Source organism: Tyto alba, unplaced genomic scaffold (assembly GCF_018691265.1).
Source record: "Tyto alba isolate M040663 unplaced genomic scaffold, T.alba_DEE_v4.0 Super-Scaffold_22, whole genome shotgun sequence".
NCBI lineage: Eukaryota > Metazoa > Chordata > Aves > Strigiformes > Tytonidae > Tyto > Tyto alba.
In genome coordinates, this window is record NW_024881296.1 from 25,539,813 (window position 1) to 25,567,768 (window position 27,956).

General features: G+C 41.8%; 1 protein-coding gene across 3 annotated transcripts in view; it reads right to left on the minus strand.

Moving 5' to 3' along the window:
- PHACTR2 (phosphatase and actin regulator 2) overlaps positions 1 to 27,956 on the minus strand; it is a 143,734-nt gene that overhangs the window by 94,548 nt on the left and 21,230 nt on the right. The window contains exon 1 of one of the 3 annotated variants that reach the window (XM_032983180.2): positions 18,326 to 18,412. The exons of the other annotated variants lie outside the window; for them this stretch is intronic. Coding sequence (XP_032839071.2) covers positions 18,326 to 18,338 — 13 coding nt within the window. The 5' untranslated portion in view covers positions 18,339 to 18,412. Of the gene's footprint in view, positions 1 to 18,325; positions 18,413 to 27,956 lie in introns of those variants that run through there. 3 annotated transcript variants of the gene reach the window in all.

The following is a 27,956-nucleotide window of genomic DNA, read 5'->3' on the forward strand; positions in this document are numbered from 1 at the left end:
CCAGTCTAAAGGACAAAAGAAAACGCAGAATATGAGGAGCACGACCTTCTCCACAGACAGAACATTTGCGCTCATACGTCATTAGTCTACTGCTAATAGCCTGGTACTGAACTGCCAAAATGAGACGTCATTAAGCTCCTCTTTGGTGCTGTTCCACTGATGTCACTAAAATGTATTTCACTGACAATGAATTTTATACCTAATATATTACAAACTTGCTGGTGCAGTAAATAACCATAATACTTCAGCATGTGTGCAGTGACATGGCTGCGCAGGAGCTCCAGGTCCCCCTGCTTTCCCTGGAAAGGTACTTGAGCAGGATTTGTATCAGCTCACACACCACGCAAGGACTCAGACTGTGTATTTATCACATACACAAAAGATCCTATCGCAGTTATAGTTGCAATCAACCTTTAGGAAAGCTCTACTACTAACATCAGACTATGTCCTTTTAGAGAAGAAACTTATGGATATAATTGCCATATCATAAAATATCTGAAAAAAAAGCAAACATCACGTGTCCTCAGGTATAAAATCCATTTCTTCCAGGAAGTTTCCAAGTTTTGAGGGTTACAGCAAAATTTCACGTGCTCGGTCTTATCCAGTTTGCCTTCTTGTGCATTTTTGATCAGCGCTTAAAAAGCTGGCACATTTTATTACATTAGAATTCAATCTAAAAAACCTGAACACATGTTCATGCTTCACTGCTTGCTGGTTATTAGGATAATCTGCAGGAAACAACATCACAATAGGGCATTGTTTGTGAATGTGAGCAAAAGGTTACAACAACAGCCTGCCCCCAGACCTGACTTCTTGACTCCCATTCCCTTTTCTATGAAGTAAGCACATGCTGTGTGTGGTAGCTATTTTCATTATGGTCAAAGTCTTTTCTGCCATTTGTTGGAGCCCAGTAGAGAACAAGGTGTAGGAGGATCACATTTATCCTGAAAACACTGAGTAGCTGCAACAATGTGCTCAATGGGAGGTGACCAGCTGTGGTGTAAAGCAAATCTCAGGTTCCTCATCATTGCAGCATCTGAGTACCTCACAGTACCCAGAAAACAGATTTGCTGCAGGCATGACTAGGAGGGTAGCAGGATAGCCTTGTGAGAAATTATTCCCATTTAAAAAAATCTGTAAAATCCACCAACGCTCAGTTCCACAGTCCTCAACTCTCTCCTTCATTGCTGCCCAACCACACAGGCACCAGAATTACCCATACATTGAAGCTTTCATCCTTGATAACTAAACATCTGTTTTGGGGCACCACCACAGCTGTCTGTGCCGTAGCACTTCCCTGTTAGCACTTACACTATTGGATAAATGGTATCCAGTCACTTTCAAAGAATTCTGGAGAGCAGCCTAAAGTTAGTGCTTTGAGGAGCCTGTGCCTTTTCAAGTGATACTGGGCTGTCAAAAGAATGCATTTTTTGGGAAAAATGTTTATCCTTTCTCATTGGGGTCTCCATTCCCAAGACATGAGCCTAGACAACACAGTGCTGGGTAATGAGGTACCCTGTTATTTCTCTTACAGGGGCTCTCTTTCTAGACCAAATCCCACACAAGAGCAGCATTTAGATGGTGGGGACCTTTTCTGTCCATCCACGCAGTAGCTTGGGGAGGATACAGAACAGTTTGGGGGGGTCTTGACTCAATTCTCTTTTCTGCCTGAAGAGATTAATTCCTGCTTCTCCGACCTTCCAACAGCCAAAACAAACAGATCTGTTCGCTGGTATAGTACAAGTATTTGAGGACTTTTATCTGGCCAGCTGGGATTAGAGGGGAACACTGGTGATGCTTTTGCATAGAGGATAAAGCAGTGTTGGCACCTCTCTATAGCATGGTGGCATGGGGTTGAGGTCTTGTTTCTAGTCTTCCTCCTGAAAAAAAAAGTGCTTTAGCATTTTGAATAGGTACTGAGTAAGACAGGTGAGTGCCCTAATCAGTAGGCTGTATTATCATACACACAGTCTATTTAAGGCCTAATGAACTGCTTGTCATTTTAGGCACTGTGGAGTTTGCAGACCCTGGCTGTGTGCTCCAATGACAGCATTAATCCTCAATACAACCTGTTCTGCTGCCTTCAGCATTTTTGTCTCCAGGGGCCTCTTCTGGCAGGGGGTGCCACCCAAAGAAAGATGTCATGAACTGAAGAAAGACAGAACTTAAAGGTTCTTCTTAATTTTTTTTTTTTTAATAAAATTTAAGAAAACTATATCTCACTGGACTGTAGAGGAGAAAACCGCCCCACCTGCATGAAGCAATAGTAATGTGTCTGGAAAGTGTTGCCTCACAGTATGAAGGGCACCACCAGCAATCTGCCTCCTAAACAGCCAGATTCAGCCAGTGAGCCCTTCCTACTAGGCAAAACATCAGTGTCTTTTAACCATGGTCTTCACTGCAGCTCTGTATAAGTTCCAGCTACCTTGTCAAGCTGACAGTGACACTGAGGAATGAGGATGATGCCTGATTCCAGAGACACTGGAGTAACACCAAAATCTGCCTTCTATTGGTGCAAGTGGAGATAAATGACTTAATTGAGCCTGGTTTACTCCCACCAACCTCACTTGCTAGTACTTACCACATAAAAGAAACATGAGTTAATGCATTGTACAGGACCCCAGACTGGTGCTGACTCTGGGACAATGAGAAAGGCAGTCTTTCATTTGATTACATGAGCACTGAAAAATGGTATAATGGGTATTATTTCAACAAGCTTTTCTCCCGCTGAGGAGGCAGGGTAGCCAAGGCTTGTATGTGTCACCATTGCCATACCATAGTATCTGGCAGGCGACAAGTAAGGCAGATCATAGAATTGTCGAACCATAGAATAGTTTGAATTGGAAGGGACCTTAAACATCACCCAGATCCAACCCCCCCGCCATGGGCAGGGACACCTTCCACTAAAACTGGTTGCTCAAAGCCCCGTCCAACCTGGCCTTGAACCCTTCCAGGGAGGGGGCAGCCACAGCTTCTCTGGGCAACCAGTGCCAGTGACTCACCACCCTCACAGTAAAGAATTTCTTCCTTACATCTAATCTAAATCTACCGTATTTCAGTTTAAAGCCATTACCCTTTGTCCTATTACTACATGCCCTTATAAAAAGTCCCTCTCTGACTTTCTTGTAGGTTGCCTTTAGGAACTGGTAGGCCGCTATAAGGTCTCCCTGGAGCCTTCTGTTCTCCAGGCTGAAGAACCCCAATTCTCTCAGCTTGTCATCATAGGAGAGGTGCTCCAGCCCCCTGGTCATCTCCATGGCCCTCCTCTGGGCCCACGCAAGCACGTCTGTGTCCTTCTTATGCTGGGGACCCCAGAGCTGAATGGAGTATTGCAGGTGGGGTCTCAAGAGCGGAGTAGAGGTAGACAATCACCTCCTTCAACCTGCTAGACACACTTTTCTTGATGCAGCCCAGAATACAGTCAGCCTTCTGGGCTGCAAGTGCTCATTGCTGGCTCACAGTCAGTTTTCCATCTATTAATAGCCTCAAGTCCTTCTCCACAGAGATGCTCTCAATCTACTCATCACCCGGCTTGGGATTCCCTTGACCCATGTGCAGGACCTTGCACTTGGCCTTGTTGACCTTCATGAGGTTTGCACAGGATCATGTCCCAAGCCTGTCAAGGTCCCTCTGGATAGCATCCCTTCCCTTCAGCATGTCAGCTGCACCACATGGTTTGGTGTCATTTGCAAACATGCTGGGGGTGCACTCAATTCCACTGTGCATGTTGCTAACAAAGATGTTAAACAGCACTGGATAGTGGCTTAGCCACTTTATCCACCAGTTCCCTCAGGATCTGCAAATGGATCTTATCAGGTCCCATGGACTTGTGGACCTTCAGGTTCCTTAGATGGTCTCAAACCTGTTCTTCTCCTACAGTGGGCAGTTCTTCATTCTTCTAGTCCCCGCCTTTGCCTTCTGTGTCTCGGACAGTGTGTCTGGAGCCCTTGCTGGTGAAGACTGAGGCAAAGAAGTCATTGAGTACCTTAGTCTTCTTTACATTCCAGGTAGCCAAGTCTCCTGCTTCCCTCTAGAGAGGGCCCACATTTTTTCCTTGTCTTCCTTTTAACACCAATGTACCTATAGAAGTTTTTCTTGTTGTCCTTCATGTCCTTGGCCAGATTAATTCTGTCAGGGCTTTGGTCTTCCTAACCTGACCCCTGGCTGCTCGGAGAATTTATCTGTATTCCTCACAGGCAATCTGTCCTTGCTTCCACCCTCTGTAGGCTTCCTTTTGATGTTTGAGCTTGTTCAGGAGCTCCTTGTTTATCCATGCAGGCCTCCTGGCCTTCTTACCTGACTTCCTCTTTGCTGGGATGCATTGCTCCTGAATTTGGAAGAGGTGATTCTTGAATATTAATGAGCTTTCTTGGGCCTCTCTTCCCTCCAGGACTTTATCCTATGATACTCTGCCAAGCAGATGCCAAGAAGAGGCCAAAGTCTGCTCTCCTGAAGTCCAGGGTAGTGAGCTAGCTCTGCACCCTCCTCACTGCCCTAAGGATCTTGAGCTCTACCATTTTATGGTCACTTCATACAAGGCTGCCCTTGAGCTTCACATTCCCCACTAGGCCCTCCTTGTTGGTGAGAACAAGGTCCAGCATAGCACCTCTCCTCATTGGCTTCTCTATCACCTGGAGAAGGAAGTTATCATCAATGCATTCCAAGAACCTCCTGGATTGATTATTCCCTCGTGTTTTGTCCCTCCAACAGATATCGGGGTGATTGAAGCCTCCCATGAGGACCAAGGCTTGTGAATGTGAGGCTGCTCCTGTCTGTCTATAGAGGACCTCATCTGTTTGGTCTTCCTGGTCAGGTGGCTTATAGCAGACCCCCATTATAATGTTTCCTTTCCCTGCTTTCCCTTTAACCCTGACCCATAAGCTTTCAGCTGGCCCCTCATCCATCCCCAGGCAGGGCTCCATGCACTCTGTCTGGTCACTGACACAGAGGGCAACACCCCCTCCTTGTCTCTCCTGCGTGTCCTTCCTAAAGATCCTGTGTCCTTCCATTCCAACACTCCAGTCGTAGGACTCATCTCACCAGTCTCCACAATGCCAGTAAGATCGTAACCCTGCAGGTGTGCACACATCTAACTCTGCTTGTTTATTCCCCATGCTACCTGTGTTTGCATAGAGGTATTTAAGTTGGACCCCTGATGAAGCTAACTTACTGGCAGCTAGCTCCAGTAGGAACAGAGCTTTTATTAAAACTGGAAGGAGGAATTCTGAGTGTTGATTAGGAAGCATGCTGCTGGAGGCTTTCAAATACCTGGGACCCCAAATTTCCAGTCTTTTTAACAGTCTGTCTGCTTTAAGTTGTGCAATACTGTTTTTCCTTGGTGCTAGTCAATAGTTTCCTTCTTTTTTCTGATCTGAAATATATTCCAAATCACCCATTGCCAATATTTTCATGTAAGATATATATATACACACACGCATAGTATATATATGTATCACAGTTCCTAACAATGTTCAAAGTGTACAATCCCAACAACTACAGATAGATCTTGGTGATTTTTAGTCATAAGTGGGAACTAAGAGGTCCAAACTCATATTTTCCAGTATGAAACATTGAGACAGTTTTCTTTGAGGATTATTATAGTTAGAAAACTGCAAAGGGATTTTAGGGTGAGGTGCAAAAGAGGTTCAGAATATTAAGAAATTTGCTTTCATTGGTCTTTCACAATGTCTCAGATTGCTTAGTTACAAGGCTTTCCTGAATTCTCTCCAGATTTTAGTGTTTCAAGAAAAACATGGGACACGAAATATGACCTAATATGCCAGGAGCAGTCACTCTAGTGCTCAAATCAGAGTAAGACAACATCTTTCAGTGTTGCAAATACACTTAAAGAGGGCATTAGCTCTCTGGGACAGAGCTCATCAGCTGAACATGTGCTTCCAGCATAATGCTATTATTATGCAAGTATCTTTCAAAATCACTGCTTCTCAACACTGAGCCTCTCAATCTGTAACTATGAACTAATTAATTTTTCCCCTGATTATATGGCCTTTCATTTGTCCATACTGAGCACATTGGTATCTCAATTAAAAATAGTTTTATATTTTCTTGCTAGTCAGTGCTAGTAGCACCATATAGCCTGGAGCAAAGAACCAATTCTTGCTGAATACCTCCTGAATCACACCTGATGGGTGGCAATGATTCCCAAAATACACTTGTATTTTAGAGCCTGGCATTTAGGCACAGAATAACCCATTTGATACATAGCATATTGATTTTGGACCATTTTAGGTTCTACACAGCAGAACCAAGTCAAACATCTTCTAATGCAGCAAGATAGATGTATGAAATAATTCCCTCAAACCTGTTTTTCCGCCAACCCATGTTCATTGGAATTATTTGTATTCAATCTCTCCATTCTTTCTGGCTCAGTCCCTGTATCATCTGTTCCATATTTTTGCCTGGGACTGATGTCAGACTCACCAGATAGTGATTACCAGTCTACCTCATTTACTCCTTTTAAAAACTGTTACAACACAGATAAGTAATAATTTCTTTAAAAGCTTACAGTTCTCTCACAAGGGAGTCCAAAGAGGTATTTTTGTGCCCTCCCTGGTTACCCTCAGAAGAGGAATGTTTCTGAGCACAGGTAACTCATTGCCTTCCCAGCCCACAAGCAGAAGGCCAGAAAGCTCTGCCAGCTCCATCTCTGGGCTACTAAACAAATGGCAGCTCTGTGCCTTTGTGTGGCCAGCTGTCTGCAGCTCTCTCCTAGCTCTCTCCCAGCCACTACTATATACTAACACATCTTGCAACAGGCTGGGGCCTCCCTGCTTCCCAACCTTACTTGCATCCCTCCTACATGTACAGGAAAGGTCCACCCAGCCCAGTGCTCCATCTCCAACAGCGTCCCTAAGCACTGCAGACTTTCCACAGGCTCTGTGCTGTGGCTGAGTATCACCCACGCAGGTCAGTCTTCTGCATGCTGAAGAGTGTGTTGTTTTGCTTGGGAAACATTTTTGCTCCCATGTGTTTGCAATGCCTCCTGAACTGCATAAAGAACGTGATGCAGCCATCCATAAATATTATGAGAAGACAGCTTGTTCTATAAATGAACACGTAACAGAATTTGATATAATGTAACGTTCACTGAAATGGGAGGAAAAAATTGGGAGCAAAGTGGAAGTGCTGTTATGCTTTTTAAGGATGGTAAGAGTCTTGGACTAGTCATCTTTGACACAGCAGAACCTGAAATAACTTAGGGACTACTCCTCAGCTGTGGGAAGTCCTTTTATACCAGTTGTAAAGAACCTCCAGTTTCTGACATTCAGGTCTAGCCAGTGTGACCAGGGAGTTGTCAAGGAGGATCATGAAAACTTTCTTTGCTTTTTCTCTCAGTGGAGAAGAAGCCCAGTTTTATACAGGTAAGTGTTCCCCTACCATTTTGTTTCTGTGTTTCTAGAAACCAAACTGCTGCTAAGATTTCACCCACTCCCCCTTCGAAATAGTATGAGACAGCCAATGGATGCCCCATGATGCAAGCAGTCTAAACCAGCAATGCACATGCTGTCTTACCAGTGCTAAAACTGAACTCAGAAGACTCAGATAAACACTGGATTTGAGCACAGCAACCTACTTTCATGGTATCAATTGCAGAACTGGAGCTCTGATGCACAGTGCATAGCACAACCAGGGGAAGTACTTGAAATAAGTACTCCAAACTCCTCTGCAAAGACACAGGAAAGCTTTATGGTTGCCAAGCTGCTAATATTGTCAAAACACTTGTTTTCCTTTCTCATTCTGCCCATAATATCCTGTGACTGTGAAAATGGGCAGAAGGGAGAAAAAAAAGAAAAGAAAAGAAACCCCGGTGATGCAGATTGACACTGAGCATGCAGACCAGCATGGGAACATGAAAGTGAAGGGGACCACAGGAGTTACCAGGACCAATCCAGCGTGGTAGCCAGCAATAGATGCTTTGCTGTGAGAAGCACCACCTTTGCCTCCTATGGATGCTTAGGTGCTTCCTGATAAGCTGTAAATAGTCAAAGGTGCAAAAGACAAGTGTGGTGTGCCAGAAGCAGAAAAAAGGAGAGCCTGAGGTCACACAGCTCCATCCAAAACATGCTGAGAAGTTTATTTGTGTTGCTTTTTCAGGAAAGCACCTATCAGCTGTCTTTCACAATGGTGGCAACTGTCTTCTCCATTGAGGTAGCACTTAACGGTCTGGGAAAAAAGCTTAAAGGTAGAGCAAAGGAAAAGGAGATCACAGACAAGAGGCAGCGATGCCACAGAAGCGTGGTTAAATGCTGATCATAGGAACGATGCTAACTTCTGCCTTCACCTTGTTCACCCCAAGGGTAGTCCTCTGAAACAGCTGCACAACCTTTCTGCATCTGGAAGAGGTCCACAAACTTTAACACTTGGGAGCCATCTGCTCTACAGGATGAGATAAGGTGAATTTGCTCCCAAGTTTTCAAATTGAGATTAAAAACCCCCAAAGAAACCTAGCTTTGATTGCAAGCAGAAATGAGGAAACTTATTTCAGGGCAATCTTTACCTCAGCTGAGCCTTTCATGTCCCTGAATTAGCAAGCCATTGCATCAGGTAGACAACAGTTAACAGCGTGTTTCTCTGTCACAACGGGCAACAGGACTGCATGGAGAATCAGACTTCTACTGATGCCTGCACAGCATTAGTAACGCGATGGAAAAACACTACTCTCAGAAAAGTGCTCTTTAAAGAGTAGCCTTACAAACTGCCCCCTCACTCAAGCGTCATATCATTAGCTTCTTCACCTGCAGTGCCGAAGAAAGAACAAGGCAGGCTACCAACTTAGAGAGGAAGGGGACCCCACCACCATCCTTCTTATTCCTTCCTGGGAGAATGGAACAATTTTGGGTGGGAAGATGGAAATAACACCTGCTATTCTCCCTCCTTCAGCATTTCAAAATAAGACTGAACGAGCATTACGTCTACTTTGCCAATATTATATCTTCCTACTCAGCTTTGCAGACAAGTTTCCCGAACTACAGTATTAAATAATATACACAACACTTATGGACTTGAGAGTTTGCAAAGGTGGCAGAAACTCGTGTGAAAATGAAGAGCTATGCGTACAGCTACTTCATCTCCTCTAGTATTTGTGTTGAAAAATGAGCACACAGAGCTAAACCAATGAATATTAATAGAAGTTACCTTATTTTGAACTGGAGAACAATAAAATAATGTAATGATCATCACCTTCAGACATTGCTGACATTGAAGAGTAAATTGTTCATGTTGCGGGACCTCAAAATCTTGCTCAAGACTTCATGACAGTTAATTTAGCCCCAGATCTTTCCACATGTAGGTAAGAAAGTATTTTTCCCCACTATCTAGACTATGTAACCTCAAATAATTGCCAAGATGCCCTCATATGGCACCATGCAACCTTTTGCTTCTAAATAAGACAGGTAATTCATCAGCGTGGCTGGCACCTCCAAAACCATGGGCAGGGTGGGGCTCTGAGGCCTGTATGCATCAATGTCACAGTGTTAAAAGATCCTCCAGCTAGAACTAGAAAAGCTGTGTCCCAAGTTGGATGCCGCTGCATCCCATCTAACCCAAGCTGGGTAACCAGTCACTGATGTGACTACACTCTTCGCTGGTTCAGATTAATGTCTGCCAGGCAAAAGGCACCTCACCATATAAACATACTTGGAGCTAGTTCAAGGACCTCTGGCATGGTGCTGATTACACACAGCAGACATGGCCTTCGTGGGATGCCAAAGGAGAAAACAAACAAACAAAAAACCCGATCACTGAGTTTTGTAGGAAAAGGGAGAAAGGTGGACTCTACCATTGCTTCCCATTCCCATTTTTAATCCCAAGTCCATCCTTGGTCCTAAACTCTGTGATGCTTCATGCCTCTTGAAGCCACACATGCCAAAGTAAACAGCCACTCCAACCTCTTGCGGGTACCACTCAAAGCCTTAAGCTGTTGTGTAGGAAATGCATGTTTATGCCTTACAAAAGCTGTATAATATATTACAATCACTGTGCTAAATGATACAAACTAGGGAATTTAAAAGTTACATTTGGTAACCTGCCCTTACTGTGTTCTAATTATTTCTTAATATCCCAATTTAAGGGCAGCATATTGGCCCCGATTTAAAATTGTCTGGCATTTATAAGTTTGTGTCACAGAATGAATGTTAAACAGTTTTCAGATTCTTTATTGAAAACTGCTGATTGCATATTGCCTGACAAAGCAGAATGTCTCCATTAGAATAATGATTTATTGTAAATATGGTAGTATTAAGGCTGATTATTCTGGGTATTAAAAATGCATGGATAAAATCCATTGAAAAAAGTGTTATGTGAGCTGTCATAATTTGTCAGTTTAATATCTTTGTCATTTGCATTTCTTTTTAAAATGCCAAGAGCAATTAAACCTTATCCCACCACTAGAAGTTGCCAAATTTCGCTTGAAATTAAAACAGAATAATGCGTCATGTTAGTTATTTTAATAATATTAAACAACAAAAACAGAAACAGAAAAGAGAAGAAAAAGGAGACTTATATAACAACTGCAGCTAAAACAAAGCAGCTAAAATATATAGGCTGTTTCTGTGATGCACACACATACACGAACTCCATAGGCTTCCTACATTAACAAACCATTTTCCTTGACAGTAAAGCCGTAGCAAAGCGTTACTGGACTATGGTCTAAATGTCAATAAGCAGCTCCCAGCAACATGCATTTTCTGCTGGTTTAAGATTGACATATTTTCAGCTCATCCCTCCACATGGTTTCCATACAAGCCTCCATAATGAAATACCCCTTGCTTTTTGGACCAATGCAAGTCCCAGTGAGAAAGACAGAAGGGACTTGTGAGTCAGTAGGAGCTGGAGCTAGGACGAATCCATCACAACTTTGTTTCCTGTGGAAATACCAGCTGCTGTCATATTTGTGTTTGAATTATACTGTGCAAGGCTTCTCCCAGCAATGGTCAAGCCATGGATGAAAAGATTGTTTCTGGGATTGTCTCCCGCTGTGTCTGCCCCTCTATAGATACATGGGATTGTCTCTATCATTATGAAATAGCCTGTTGCTATTCAGAAATACATTTAAAGGGATTTTAGCATACAATAAGTTGGGAAATAAATAATCACAGTAATTTTTGATAGTTACATTACAGGAATGGTGGTGCTGAGCAAACTAATATTAAGCAAATACTTGGTTCTGGCCAGTTTAGCTTCTTCTAGGCCTTCTGCTTTATTTGAAAATTGGATGTTTTCAGGGACCTAATTCTGCACTCAAGTCCATTATTTGAGCCATATGTTCCCAGCAACTCAATACCCCATTGCTGACAAGTCTGGGTTGACTTTGTCTCCTCTGGAAATAAAGCAGCCAACCATAAACATCATCCCTACTTCTGCTCCTTGTGAGAAGTCCTACTGCTGATACCACTGCCCCCAGGAGGGGCTTGGAGAAGGTATTTTTGTACTGGTATCAGTACAAACCACACTAGCTTCTACCTCCCAATATCTGCAGAAAACATAGCAGTTTTATTCAAATGCATATGTCTACTTCTTTATTCTTACATCTCCAGCAGCAAATGGGACATCCCTTCCAGTGCTGAGCTGTGCCCAGAGCCAAGCACACATGGCTCCTTGAGTGTGAGATAACAAATCTGGGTGATCCATCTCCTCCAACACTCCGTCTCTCCACAGGGCACCAGTGGGGGACACTCATTTTGGCCCTGGGCCCTCCATGTTCACCCAGGGGCTGCAGGGCCCCACCTGCCAGAAGGAGCGATTAGAGACCACCTCAGCTGCTTCATTCAGGATTTACTTCTGTCTGCTGGGAGAAGGTTGCTAGGTATTTTTATAGTCCTAAGTTACTTATATTTTCCAATTATACTTTAGGAAGAAGTCTCATAAACGTTTTATGTGAAAATATAAAAAATGGTTAAGTAGTCAGACAGAGAAAAAAAAAAAAGTACTTTTTGGTAAAATTCCATCCAGTCTACTTTTAGATCCCAAAGAAATACCCCTGCAAGTCACCCCATAATTAAATATCAAATTTCATAAAAGACTCACAGTTAGAGACTATGAATGATAACTAAACAGCAGCAGATTAGATCCTTATTATCAGCCACCTGCTCTTTGGTCATACAATCTCGCTTTCCCCCTTGCAGCTCACTTCTAGCTCCCTCAGTTTAGGGTGTTCAAAGCCCCTGGAGCTCAGACTGCTTTTCTCAGAGTGATTTGTGCCAGTGCCCCTCTTAATAAAAATTTTCCTCCTGTGGACTTTTACCTCGTGCTGTCAAAATGGTTGGCTCCTGCAGCCATGGTCTGGTCCTTGCTAGAAGCAATGGGGAAGAGCTACCTGTCAAATTTGGATTTCTACTTCTCTACACAACACTGGCTTCTTTACCATAGGTGGAAGTGATGATTCAGAGTGCAGAACAGGGGTCTGAGGACAGTTTGCCAAAAAACTTACAAAACCAGCAGATATAAGCATAAGGCATGAACTCAGCACCTAATGGTCTGATGCTTGCTAGTTTTTTATCAAAAAACAGAATCAGAACTTATTAGAAAATAAAATCTGTATTATAATGTCTCTCCCACTCAGCTAGAGTTCATGTTACTTCTTTATAAGAAGTACTGTAGCATCAGGAATAGTTGCATAAAATATTGTGTCAACACAGTGCAACCACAGTATTTCTAGCTAAAGAGAGCCATTTGAAGTAGGGTGGGTGGACCATCTCTACATTAGAAGATGCTCCATAATTTTATTCCTACATGGTATTTGGTTACTTCTAGTGCAAGCTCTTATAGACTTGTTCTGGTCTGTGTGTATACAGACTTGAAAATTACATTGGAAGCAACAGCATCACAAGGAAGTTTAATCCTCACAGAAAAGTTTTCAAGATAGTGGCTTTATAAGCACACTGTTTCAGCTTCTGGGTAAAAGGGCATAAGTCATAAGTATTATTCTAAAATTACAAGAAGAAATTCAACTTTCTAGCAGACAGTGACCTGTGATCTATTTTATACTAGACCATCTGCTTAAACTGAGGCCATGAGTGCAAACAGGAGGCAAATAAAGATAGACATTGTAGTATAAAAGAGTTGATTATTGCTTTGTATTTTATTGCCTATGTGCAAACCATTTTGTGATATATAGAACATGGCATATGAACCCAATAAAGGTCAACATGGCATCATTGATGGCCCCATTTTGCAGGGACAATAAATGAACATATGCATAAGAGTGAGATGGAGAGAAAGGAAATGTTGTTGTCCTTTCCAAAAACATCTTCACACTATTGGAAAGAACATGGACAAAGTACCACCAAGGATCAAAACAGAAGCTGCCAGCAGGACATGACTGATTTTGCTGCTGGAGTTTGGAGTTGTCATCGCATCCAAAGGGCTGACAAAACCACAGTTACAATATCATTGTTTCCATTGCAAGTGGTTTTGTTTCAATAGGTTTACCAAATTGATAGGGACAATTCAGCCAGGCTTAAGCCTTAGATGACCAAAGGATTTCGGAGCTCTTTATGAGCAACAAGTGAACCTTACAATGCACTGAGATTGTTATCTAGCCTAATTCCACACACAGATCAGCTGGACCACATTAGAGGTTTTTGAACACTGTGAGTTGATGAGAAAACCAGGATCATAATCTGAAACTCACCTCCCAGCTTGCTCTTCCAACTACCTGAGTGTTTTTCTCCCCCTGTGTTTTAAAAAGATGTACCCTGTTTGCCTCAAATGCGAGTGAGACACTACAAAGTATCTCTAAGGTCAAATCCTTAGCCTGCATTTAGTCCTAGCAGTCTTATATTTAAAGGATGCTAATTAAGTCCTAGTGACTTACTGAAATACAAAAATGATCAGTTACTACAAAAGCAATGGAATTGCTGTCAGCAAACAGCTTCCTGTGTCTCTTACCCTTCCTGTGACATGTGGCATCATGCAGCAGGCAGCTAAATTGACACTTGCTATTCACCCTGTCCCACAGCATTTCAAGCCTCAAGTTAAATAGTCTTGCTTCAGTGGAAAGCTCTAAGTTTTGCTACGGGTCCAATATGAAGTTCGATGTGCTACTGGATATTCCTCAGAGGTAGGATATTCAATATGCAAGACTTCCAGTCCCTTTAGAGTATTTACTGGAAGATATAGCCTGCAGCCACAGCTGTGGAGCCAACATAATTCAGGGTAACAATTAACCACAGCTAGCTCATTACTGCTAAAATAATATTCCAAGTGCAAAGAAGTCATATAAATCCCCAAGAAACACGAAACAAGGCCTCCCGTTTTTCTTCAATACTGGTATGGCATGCATGATGTGGCACCTTGCTATGGTGTCATTCACCCTGATGAGATCCTTCCCCCTGCTTTTGGCACCTCGCGTTGGCATGTTCCTTGGTCATGAATGAATGTGTGAGACCTGTCCACTTTAAGGTGAGACACCTGTCTGGGCACAACACAGCTGACTAGGAGCTCTAGGGGAAGGGAAGATGCTGATCTCACTCCTTCTTACAGGAAATCCCCCCACAAAAGCATCACTTGGGAGCATGCCTGTTTCCGCAGCTTTTATCTTCCTGCTACTGCAAGTTTCTTGCTATGTATATATTCGCTTTTCCCCCATGAGTTATTTCCAGACCTTCCCTGTTTTTTTAAAATGAGTTTTATTACATCATTGCTGCCACCAGGCTTGATGTGTCTGGCCCAAAGCAGACGTGTGCAGCAAAGTCAGAGCCCAGGACCTGGCAGTGGAGGCAGGCAGGGGGGCTGATGGCTGCCCTCCCCTGCCCATGGTGGCAGGCAGTCTTGCAGGTGAATACCTGCAGCCAGCCTGTCACAAACAGCTGAAGCCAAAATGGGCAAAAAATTACAACTAGAACTGTCCTGATGTGCCATACACAGATGGATGAATATTTTATTGTTATTCCAGGAAAGGCTTTTAAAAGAACACATGAGACAACCATTATGGGTAGCTGTCTCAGTACACAGATCAAAAATATAAGCAATCTAACATTTAAAAGAAATGACTTCTTAAATGAAAATGTTGTTTCTTAAAACCGCAAAATAACATGGACCAAAACAGCTAAAAGGTGCACATAGGTGACCTATTAGCAACACCAATCTTTTCAAATAACAGTTTTGGCCAGAAGATGATTTTAATGATGGCACAGAAGATGAATGATGAATTACAGAGATATTTCTGTTATGCAGAGCAGAAGATGGAGTTTTGCCCAACAATTATCCATGGTCTGACTTTGAAAGTCTCTTTGGCAGCATGATGAATTTAATAACAAAGGCCTGATTCACTGACACTGATAACCAAATTGTTATTTCTAACACTTGGTGGCTGAAACTCGCAGCTGTGCTAATATTCTGCGGTTTTGTATTGCCAGAAATAGCATCTCTTTAGAAAGAATTCAGGCAGGTATCCAGTTTGTATATATTAGCATGTTTACATTTCAATTGGTGAACTGCTGAAGAACAAATTAATTAGGCAGTTAGTTTTATGGTTGTAAATATCCTGCTCCTCTCTGAGTTCGTTAGTACCCAGATTACACCATGTGGGTTTTCAAAGGTGTGCTCGCATCCCTGTAGAAGTCAAGAGGGCATGGGCCAGATCTACAGAGGTGTTCAGCTGCACAGCCCCCACACTGGCACCTGACTCCATTTGGTTGCAATTAGAGATCAAGAGCCCTAAAAATACCTCTGTAGACCTGGCGGTGCTTACCCAGCTCCCTGTAGGCTCTTTGTAAATGGATGTATTCCCTACACCACTCAAAGTGTGGAAGTAGCTGGAGTGAGTCCAGAGGAGGGCCATGAAGATGATCAGAGGGCTGGAGCACCTCTCCTATGAGGACAAGCTGAGAGAATTGGGGTTCTTCAGCCTGGAGAACAGAAGGCTCCAGGGAGACCTTATAGTGGCCTACCAGTTCCTAAAGGCAACCTACAGGAAATTCAGAGAGGGACTTTTTACAAGGACATGTAGTAATAGGACAAAGGGGAATAGCTTTAAACTGAAAGAGGGTAGATTTAGATTAGATATAAGGAGGAAATTCTTCCTTATATCTAATGAGGGTGGTGAGACCCTGGCACAGGTTGCCCAGAGAAGCTCTGGCTGCCCCCTCCCTGGAAGGACTCAAGGCCAGGTTGGATGGGGCTGGGAGCACCCTGGGCTGGGGGAAGGTGTCCCTGCCCATGGCAGGGGGGTTGGAACTAGGTGATCTTTAAGATCTCTGCCAACATAAACCATTCTAGGATTCTGATTCTCTGACTCTTAGAGGAGCTGCCTGGAGAAGGGAGTTTGCCCAGGCCACGCATGGGGCTGAAGCTCACTGGGGGTTTGGACCAAGCTGACTGCAGGCAGTGAGAGGCTTGCTGGTAACCACAGTGGAAGCCAGAGCACGGCCTTACCCTCTGCTGTGACATCTTCACTAAGGCTTAATTCCATCTATTGTTAGGTTGGTTTGATTTTTTTTTAAAGCTATATTTCAATTCTCCATCCAAAAAGAATTATTTTAACTAATTTTAACTGTACATAGATTGTTTTCTAAAAAATGCAAAGTATCAGTCACTGTTTCTGCATGAAAAAAAAAAAATCTAGAGTTATTCAGCAAACTGGTGTTATAAGAGGCTTTGAGAGTAGCTGGTAAAGTTGTACAGAGGGCAAAGCTTTACTTATTTTAACTTCCAAATTTTGCAGATAGCAACCAAACACAAAATCTTCCTAAGGCAAAAAACAACATACACACAGAGGAAAATCTGTTTCTATAGTTTTCAGATACTAGTTTCCCTCTTCATCCTCCCAAAACTGGCCTTTAAAATAAATGTGACTCATTCCAGAAGAGATTCTTATAGCTGGATTAAAGTGATAGCTCTGTCAAGACTTCAATAGTATTAGTTGTTGATGCTGGGGAGTTTAAAAACCTGAAGGAATTACCAGCTCTGCCTGCCAGGGTATCTCTTGCCCACAGGCGTTCTGTGCCGGAGAACAGGAATCCTTCCCCCATGACCAGAAAATTCTGCCTCGTCATGGAATATCGAACACACGTTATCATCATTTATTATGTTAGAGCTTCCTAAAAGCTGGCCAAAGCACAAAGTGTAAAGAATATTCCTAATCTTATTTATTTCACAAAAATTAACCTTATACTAGGACCATGTCAGTTTTTAAGATCATAGTTACTGGGAATGTAATTTTCTGATGCCAACATTTTAGTTTCTGGAAATACTTTTTTTTTTCTTTTTGCCTTGAACTTTATAGAAGAAAAAGCAGCAAGACCCTTTAATCTGTCGCAGAAGTCAGTAGCAATACACGTGAGATTGATCTGGACACCTTAACAGACAGAAGCAAGAGTTTTGCTAATATTATTAAAGCAAAAACAAAAAATAAAAAACCCACAAAACCACACAAAAATAAGCTATGCATATAGTATTATCTCTGAAATCTACTGTAGAATAATTTTTTCACACACTGTGGAGGTAAACATCACTTTTAATGTTTACATCAGACAAACCTGATGATTTGAGCAGGTTTCAAAGGGCACTGAATCTACTGCAGATTCTGTGTCCTGATATGTAATTGCACTAGTACCAATAAATCAGTGAGATACTGACATATTCAAGTTTTGCAACAGTCAAAACAACATGCAAAATATCCATCCCAAAGAGCTCTCTTTTTGCTCTGCTTAGTGTTAGAAGATAATACAAAAGGGAAATGCAAATAATGCATTTCATCACAGATGCAATGTTGGTAGTGTGTGTGCCTCCTTAGAAACTATGAAGTGTATTATTTGGCATGAAAATGCATGATCTAAAGTTGGAACATCAAAGAAAACAATAAAAAGTGCAAATATATTCAGTATCTTATGCACTAAATATAACAGAGAGCAAGTCATTATATGGAGGAAACAGAAACAGCTTAAAATAAGACATATGAGAGATGCATTATCTACTTTTTGTTAGCTTTATTAGTTACCTATCTACTCCTATTTCAATCTGTGAGAGATATTTTCCTACTGAAGTATAAGCATTTTCCCTTCCTGACACATTTCCTGCATATAGCTTCCGAAATAACACTGAAACCTTATAAAGGCAGATCTTACATTGCAGTTTAGGTTCACATTTCCAGGAAATACAGACTTAAAACACAAAAATCAGACTGTTAAAGGGTTAACAACTTAAGTGTGTCACATTTTACACATAGAAATTTGCTTTAATAAAGAACATTGAAAAGGAAGAAGCCACAAAGATTAGAGAAACACATCTCCTGCAGCAAGTGAGGCAGGATACAAACGAACCACACAGCTCCACTAAGAATGAAGATCTGTTTTATTTCACTTACCAGCATTATCCATTTTCCCCCCTCAGTATTCAAAAAAGCAGAGTTCCCCAGAAAAGCAGCCGGTACAGTCTCGCTCTCCCTAATGAAGCTGGCTGCCCTTCTCCTGGTTATTAGACCTTGCTGGCAGTCAGAGCATACTTCATGCACTGACTGCAGTAGACATCACCAGGAAATTTATATCTCCAAGGATGACAAACAGCCATTAGCTCCATTATAGGCTGATTAAGATTGTGCGAGCCTATCAAGTAGATACTTAAATCCCCCAGGGTTTTACCTCTTCAGGGAGAAAACAAAAGAACTCCAAGCCTATAATACTGAATACACATTTCTGAAAAGTAAAAGTAACTCTAATGAAGATAGGTTTAACGGGTAGGAAGGCAAAACTTTAAATAAAAAAGGGACATATTACAGAGCAAAGGACTGTGATTTATCAGTGATGCAACAGCAAAAGTTTTAAGAAAAAAGAAAAGGGGGAGGAATCTATGGCTGAGAAAGTGTTAGATTAGATTACAGTTTGCATCTATTAACTTTGTCAATGCTTTAAATCCTACAAGTTCTGAACCTGATGTTCCCTATGGTTTGTGATAAACACGGTAGATGTGCTTATCTGCAAATGCATGTCAATGTACTAATTGCCTGGAGACATTCATTATTATACTATTCATAGCTGAATGTAAGGAAAGGGTGAAAAGTAACTACAGGGCTTTACTTTTTTTAAAGTCAAGGTAAAACCGCACTGGATGGTGGAGGGATTAGACTCAACAAAATCTGAATTACATATGCTGAAGTGAACAGGTATTATTTCTAAATTTTCCATATCACCTTACCTGAGTGTCTGATCCACAGGCTTTTTCCCCATAGAAGTAAACAAACAAATAAAACCAGTGGAGACTCCTAAACATGTCCCTTCCCTATACTCCTAGAGTTTCCTCCTTATAAATGAAAAATTACTTTCTTTTCAAATAAAAAATCTCTCCCCTGACAGCAGAAGGTGAACAGAAGCAGTACATGGAGGGTACCAGGAAATTTGTGTTCCATCCCCTATTTTGGCACTGATTTGCTGTGTAACCCTAAACAAGTAATTTGTGCCACAGTGTTTGCCCAGCAGTGAAAAGGAGACCATTACACACACTGCATTTGGTGAAAATGAATGCCACAAAGTACTGACACTACACAAATGCCACACAGTATCTTCTCAAGATTTTTTCCCTTCTTTTAAATAATTCACTCAGATACTCTAATTCTTTTTACTGCAATGGAAAATAAATACAGATTTTTGTATCTGTATTATATTGACATGAATCCTCCTCAGCCTCACAGCATCACATGAGCAACAAAATACATTTTCTAGTCATCACCCCCTCACTGCCCCTTTGATCTTATTTGTCCTTTCTAAATTTTAAATACAAATTTGGCTGCAACACTCATCTATTTACACTGATTAAGAACTGGAGAAAATCAATAGCTGAGTGCTAAAGTCTTCAGGAAGAATGGAGAATATCTAGGGCATACTGGATATATTCTGTATTTCCAGAAAGGAAGCACTTGGAGGGTTAAGAAGAGACTAAAGATTAGAAATCTGTCACACTTCATATTAAGATTCTATTTATAAGTGTCTTATAAAGAGCTTATAAAAAATATAAGTTATCATAGGCATGTTGCATTAGTACATGTTACAGATAGCTACAATCACACCAATACAAAGGGTTAAAAATTACTAATAAGGACCTTCTTCATCTGCTAGATTCTGTATCAGTTAATGACAATTGATTAATGTGCCAATTTAGGTAATTTGTTAATGCGTATCTGATGAAATCTAGTTGCATAGGAGCACTAAACTGGAGGCCGTGAGATGGCCATCTGATAGATGCAACCGGTTTCCTCCAGCTCCTCTGTGGGAGGTGGCTGCCTGGAGAGTGCTGGGTTCCTGGAGAAAATGAGAGAAAGCAGGGAATCCCGGTGGGGCTTCAAAGCCCCCCAGGTCCCAGAGACACCTCAGAACTGCAGCAGCAGCAGGCTGCTGGGAGACAAGGGCAGAGAATTGTGCCTCTGTGTGAGGACGCTATTGCTGAACTATGGAGCCAGCCAAGGGAAAAGCAATCTGCCTGCGTAAAAGGAAGAGATTCCCTGGTTTGGGGAGGGGGCTCTGCAGAGCTGCAAGTCTACAGGTGTCTGGCTGAGCCAAACCAACACTGAGGAATGGTGACAAAACCACCACAGGGCAGAAGGATATATGAACATCTTAAGTCCTAGCAAGTATGCAAATGTCTCGTGCTGATTGAACCCAAGAGAGATTGGGTTTTGATCCAATCTGTTTGCTTTGAGTTTCACTTGGGCTGGTGAATGGTAGTTACGTGCTTGAGCACGCACTAGCCAATGGTGCAGCTATAGGAAACCAGTACAGACCCTTGCGGCTGGGCATACAGGTGGGCAACAGCCTGTGCCAAAGAGCCCAAAGGAGGACACAAAGCTGCATCTACTCAGACCTCAGGGAAATTAAGAGTTCCAGACCATGAATATATCTATGTGTCAGGCAGGTCCCAGTGTATGTGTCATGGCTGAACCCCATCTGCAGGGCAGATGGGCTTCATGGTGTCCTTCATGGTGCTGGTCCCTCAACCACTTAGATGAGAAGACCTATGGGAACATACCAGAGCTCCCTTCCTGTCCACGTGCACAAGTTTCCTTTCAAAGAAGATCTGGAAGATGATAATGTGTACCCAGGCCCCATCCTGACATGAAATACCAATATAGTCACAGCCTCAGGTCAGCTGAGGATTAGGACTGTAAGGTGCTAACTAGAATATGGGAAGTCCCAATTACAACAGATAGACAAACATTGGGTTTGGGTGCTTCATCAGCGCTGTGTGACAGGTAACGATTTATTAACTCTTGAAAGCTAACTATAAATGGAAACTTAATATGATATATGCCCTAAATCTCTTCTGATTGAACAGAAAATATCTCACCAGGAGCCTTCAAAAAAAAGAACTTCACAAAATACATGACTTATTTTTTATCCTTGTAGGTAATTAAATTATCACATAGAAATCAGCAAATGTGTATGATCAGATTCAATTATTACAGGATTAAAGCAATGTCTCACTGACTACACATAGGCAAAAGAAAGATACAAATATTAGGTGGGGTTGAACAACAGGCTGCAATTATTTAAATGTTAAACATACATATATTCCAGGCATAAACTTGTTTAATTTGTGAATACAGAACAACCCCATCACAATCCATAGTTGCGTGACCAAAATACTTCAGTCTGTTTAAGGGCAATTTTGAGTAAGGACTGAGAAGATCAGGTCTGCAGAGATCCAAAGCTCTTTGTTCCCCTTCCCGAAATCTCATAGTTCACCAACCTGTGTCCCAGTTTTCTTTAGCTATGAGGTGGTCTTGGCTCACAGTTAATTTCTGTCACAGGCACTTAAACCTGGGTTCAAATCCCTGTTCAGCCACAGACTTGCTGAACAATTTTGTGCAAGCTCCTCCAACATCTGACCTCCTATGGGAACGGCTTGTACCATGCTCACTCCCCACCCCTCAGCTGTGCGAGGATAAACACATTGGAGGTTGTGTGAGACTCCGGTGGTGCAGTGTTACGAGCTGATGAAGCAGATAAATCAGATAATCAGTGCCACCTCATAGAGAAGAAAGCATTACGGGGGTACATTAGAAGAACCACTAATGACACAGAACCCTAATGATGCTGTTCTTCAAAGTACCTGATGTACACAGTCTGCTGTAGTAATGACATTTCACTCCCAGGAAAATCGATGAGGATTCACAGAGGCAGAGCAATCTGCCCAGGTAAGAAGCAAATAGAGAAAGCAGGGTAAACAGAGACCTCAGCGCCCAGCCATTGAAAACACTTTGAGTTGACAAACCTGCAGAATTGATGTACAGCTTCAGCTGTGGTGTTTCCAATCATGACAAAGATGCCTAAGAACACATTTAGAAAATGTGAAATCTGGCTTGGCTCAGTGCAGATTTGTCACTGCAAAGATCTGACTCCGTAAGATGCCATTTCGGGCAAAATGTTTCGCTTCCCTTTCACTGTGTCTGTTTCTTCCCACATAGAAACCATCACGCAGGTGCCTCTGGGAGAAGCTGTACTTGTTTTTAGATGCTGTGGGTTTGTATAGGCAATGCTAACACGCTAAATATACAGCTTCATGCAATTCTTCTAAGTCCCAGGGCAACGGCTGCGCTGAGTACAGGGGATCTGTGGGCCTCCAAAAGGTGTTTCCTTCTGTGAAGTACACTTCTCTCTACCTGTGGTGAGGGAGTTTCACAGGGAGGGAGGGAAGGATATTCTGAAGGCTTGTAAATGGCAGCAAAATATCTGGGCTCTGCTTCTGAAAAATCCCCATTTTTCAGTCAGTAATGAAGATTGTCATTTACTGAAAAAGTATGCTTTATGAACGACACCAAAACCCTTGATTAGTAACATCTCTATAAAGACAAAGTGGTTAGATGCACATTCATCAGGCTTTAGGTATAAACATCTCTCCTCTGGCACGGTCTTGAAAATTGCTAGGCAAAAGAGGAAGCCTCTTGAGGAAGTGCTGAACCGTGCGCATGGAATAGGTTTCCCTGGGTTAGGGCTGAGGGTTCGGCATATGGCAGGACCAACCTCTAGCAGAAGACTTCCCTAAGACTCAGCAACAATTCCCAGTGTCACTGAGAGGTTTTGCCAAACGCCCTTTCCCTACCTCACAGAGGCAGAAGAGTTTGAGAGCAGGACAGTAACAAGGATGCTCTTTTCCTGGGAAGAAGCTATGGTTCATCCTGGAAATACTGTTAATACACCATTTGTGCTATAAGTCCAGAGGATGCTTTATTTTGCTGGACAAACAACAGGAGCCTTTTGTTCCCCAGAAAGACTCTATCCTTGAACAGCCTGGCCAGATGCAGAGGTTCTGACTCTTGCCAAAGCTGAGAGGGGAGAAGCAACACCACTGAAGTCAATAGATTTAAACTGATAGAAAACAAGAAGAGAGTGGGATCCAGACAGCAACGTGTGGTCGTTGTAGGTGGGGAGTTTCACAGCACATATGGGTTTTCAGAGGGAGCAGGAAGGGGCTGGGCATATGTTGAGCATGGTGCAGGGTTGAGTGAGAGGAGGCACAGAGGCAGTGGGAGGGGAAAGAGGGATGTGGGGAGAGGTCAAGAAAGAGGTTTCGTCCTATCAATAAGAGGGGTGCTCAGTGGGAAATAAAAGCATGGACAAGAAAAACATTGCTAAATGCTTGATTATTTAAGTAAATTCCACCTTGTTTCTGAAACCCTGCTTTTAGTGAACTCATGTCTAGAAAGAGGTGTGGTATGTGCTGGGTTTGAAACATCTGGAAAAATAAACACAAATTTTTCCGCTTTAGTTTTCCCACTGATCCCCGCTATGGAGTCAGGCAGCTTTGCACATGCCTAACTGCCTACCTAGCCCTGGAAATCTTTAGAGGATTTTTTGTACTTGGATGTGCTTGAATGATTTATGCCATGCCCTGACATGACCAAAAGTAAATATATATTAAATATCTGCTGGTGTCACCGTGAGCACAGCTGCACAGCTGGCAACATGAGCCTCAGAAACAAGAAGTCTAATGGCTTCAAGCATTTTTACTACTATTTAAACCAGCTCAGAACTATTGGCAGGCTGGCTGCCTTCAGAGTATAATTAAATCTACTCAGAGTCAGGTCTAATTGACATGCTGGTAAAAATGCTATAAGTCTCAGCCTCATCTGTGTTCTCTCCTCCCTCTTAGACAGCCATTACTTTTGTACCGCTTCTCTTTCTTCCCTCATCTTGCTCTCTCATGGGCATATGTACACACACAAACTGGGCTGCTATTAGTCCTTTGTGTTCTTCTTTTACTGGAACCCAAACTCCTAGAGCCCATCATGTACCAGCTTGTACAGACCCAAGAGGGGCTGCAACAGAGGGAAGGTGTGTGGATCCGAAACTGTCACACATCTTCCACTAAACTGTCGAGTATTTGCTCTCAGAAACAAAAAGTGCCCTTCTGTTTGCTTTTTACAGTCTCCCAAACCTGGAAATTACTTGAAACAGCAAATGTCTACTAAAGGGATTAGGGCTATGATTTGGGAAAGTGCAGAAGAGATAATTTCCTCTCTGTCGTAGAAAACTGGGTAAATGTTCTTCTGGGAGAAAGGCTACAAGACCTGGACAGCCATTTACAATCCCTGGCGTGGGTGTTCATGCATTAATATAACATATTGCTCATATAAGTGAATTCTGTCAAGCAAACTAAAATAACCTCTCTCCTTTTCTCTTTAAATATCACAAACAAGTGCATTGAAATGGGTCACTATTCCTATGGAAACAGAGATGAGTTCCAACTGAAACCTTACCTCAGAGCACGGCCTTTGCTATCCAGAGTGCCAGGCTAAATCAGGCATAGGGAATAGGGCAAATCACTTCAAAATAACACTTTTGAGTGTAATTATAAGGTAGAAGGCTGATACAATCCTCAGTATTATACAATTATTACAAGGAATAGAGAACTTGTATCCATATGTACATTGTGAAATAAAGTCCCAGGTTCAAACCCCATTTTATGGGCTACAGGCTTTCCACACCTAAGCTAGACAGTTACAAAGCCTGTTTATAAGATGTTCTGGCTTTGAAAATCTATGAACATCTTTGAATATTCTGAAACCATCATGATATTTGGCTAGATGCAGTATTTGTATTTGGATGGATTTTCTATAAAGAGGCCAAACTGAAGTTGTGGATACAAGGACAGTCAGTTTTGGATCTGTTTGTCTCAGTCATACTGTGGCTGATGCAGCAACACCTCGGTCTCAGTATTTGACTTGATGAGGATGGCTAATACAAGCAAAAATGCTTCAGTCTTATAGTGCAGTGTAAGAAGTGAAAACACATTTTGAGCCATAGGGAACAAAGCACCAAAACAAACAAAAGGCCTTTTAGTCTGTCAGAGAAAGTTACAATAAGAAACAACAGCTGAAAACTGAGAATAGGCATTTTCAAATAAAAACAAGTATCTATTGCAACAGCAAATGCAATTAAGCTACCAAGACTATCAGTGGATTTTCTGTCTCTGCAGGTCATCACATCAAGACTGGATATATTTCTGGATGACAATAATCAAACATAAGTTACTGAGCTCAACAAAAGGGTAAATGAGAGTAATTTAAGGGCTTGTATAGCACAAGTCAGACTTAATAACCCCTCTGGCATTAGTGCTATGAATCTATGTAAAAAGGTCAGACTTTTTTATCCTTCCTGAAGTGAAATACTGGAGTTTTATCATGTCTTAATGACTGCATATAATATATTTACAAAGCATTTTACCCCGCTCCTTATCTCACAACCTTATTATTACCTACTGCCCACCACTTTCCACCTTGTGTGTTCTTCAGATTTTTGTCCTGCAATCTTATGTACAGTAAAAAGAGAGGGGATTTAACCTTACTGAGAGGCATAAACGTAGCTCTTTTTTCTGTTTTCCCTTAAAATCTGCTAACAGATAATTCAGTAAAGGAAAACCAAGGAGAGACAATATATCCTATTCTCAGGACCTGAGGTGATACCCCACTCATGGTGAAGCCAGCCAGAAAACTTCCACTTCAGTGGGGCTAGGACTTCATCTCTGGACATAAAGCATGTGGTCAGGTTTATGTTAAGGATAGAAGAGATTCTAGGTACATCAGTTTGTTTTACGTAGTATGAATAAAAATACATGAAGAACGGCTTAAGCAATAGAATAGAAGAGTCCATTTGAGATATTTATTAGCATTTGTGTTAGCCGTCTCTCCCAGTTGAAGTAAAATTTAAGCAAGTGAGAGCTAAATAATTATCACTTAAATGTCAAACACCACCTTTAGGAAAATGATTAAATAAATCCTGAGAAAGAAAAAGAAGTCTTTCAGACACTGAAGACTAATGAACAACTGCTAGTGTGAAACCATGTGCTGTACATAATGCACTGTACATTTAGCCTCTTTGGAGGTTAGTGTTTTGTAACTTGATTCGTGAGACAGAAATCTGATCAGACATAAATTAGAAAGAACCAGAGGAGACACTTGACAAGATCCACTAAAGAGAAGTGTAACTTCAGCTTGTTACCTTACTGTCTCTTCCCCTGAGGTCCTGCTATTTATCACATAGGTCCCGCTGTTAACCTGTGTTGATTTTGTACTCCACAATGCACATTAAAAAAATAAAATCCATCAGCCAGAAGTGACCATTAAATAAAGGAGCACTGTTAGGTGCTGCCAGATGTTCTGCAATATTTGAACAGAAGAATGGCAGGAGAACCTAACTGAAGCAGAATAAATGACACTGCTTGAGTGTTTTCTCCCAAATGAGTTTAAAAAATATCTATTTATCTATATTTATATATAAATTTACTCTCTATATTGCTGCACTGGGACTGTATTCCAACTTAATTGCAACTTCTATTCCACACAGCAGGGATTCACTTTAACCACATATAGTCCAACTTATGGTATCAGTATGAGCAATTGATATCTGTACAAGGTCTGATGGAATTATGTCTCATCTCTTCAAGCTCAGGGTTACTGTTACTTCAGCCCCTGCGTTTCCATGGAGTTGCAAGGATTACTTTCCTCCTTCACTCGCAGGAGCTCAAGCTGAATAGGGTGTGTAACAGTGAAACATGCCCAGCATGCCTAAACGGGTTCTGTCCATGTCACACCAGCAGAGACCCCTGAAGCAAAAGACTCATCTTTTTCCCTGTGTCTACTTCACCTGCTGCTTCATGACTCAGAGTAAGATATTTATGAATGAGAACTTCCTCTGTGTGATCAACCTGCTCAAGGGATCCAGCTAGACTAGAATCACAGCTCCAGATACTGCTAGTACAAGATGCTTCATACTTGCACCAAAGGGTATTTGGTTTTAATTACTAACAGTCAGAGACTGACTTCACTTCTTAAGTTCAGAAAGCAGAAAGTGTGTTGTTGTATGTGTAATTTAACTCTCAGTACCCTTGTTAGTCACATGAATGACTGTGTTCACTTTGACTTCTGCTAAATTCTTGTCCTTAACTGCTTTAGGTACCACATAGAGGATCACTTTATCTTGTACAGCTTGATGATTTTCTAAAACCAGCAACAAAGCAGATATTCAAATGCACCTCAAAGGTAATGAAAGGACAGGTATATTTTAATTCTTATGAAATATATATTTGCCCTGAAAGAGGCTAGTTAACAGCACTAGTTATTTCTGTTGTAATTTGATAATGAATATGTTAACCAGAACTTACTGCAAAATGTGTGTGACAAACACAGAACCAAACTGATATCAGCAAAACACATCACATAAATTATCAAGCTGGAGGTGTGCCATATGCAGGTGTTGGGAAAATATGCCTTAGAGAGAGTTTGCTTTTGTTGAATGAACAGGCAAAGTAAATATTTTCCGGCTCATGATGCAACTGTGTCACCATAGGCTGTACTTTCATTAGAACACAGCTGGCCAGTATAGCAGAAGAAAAATGAGACCCCAGAATCATTTCAGGTAATAATGCTAATAATTCATGAGCCCAAAGTTTTTATTCTGAGTCAAAACTCTAACAGTGCTCCACTCCAGCATGGAGACAGAGAATAAACT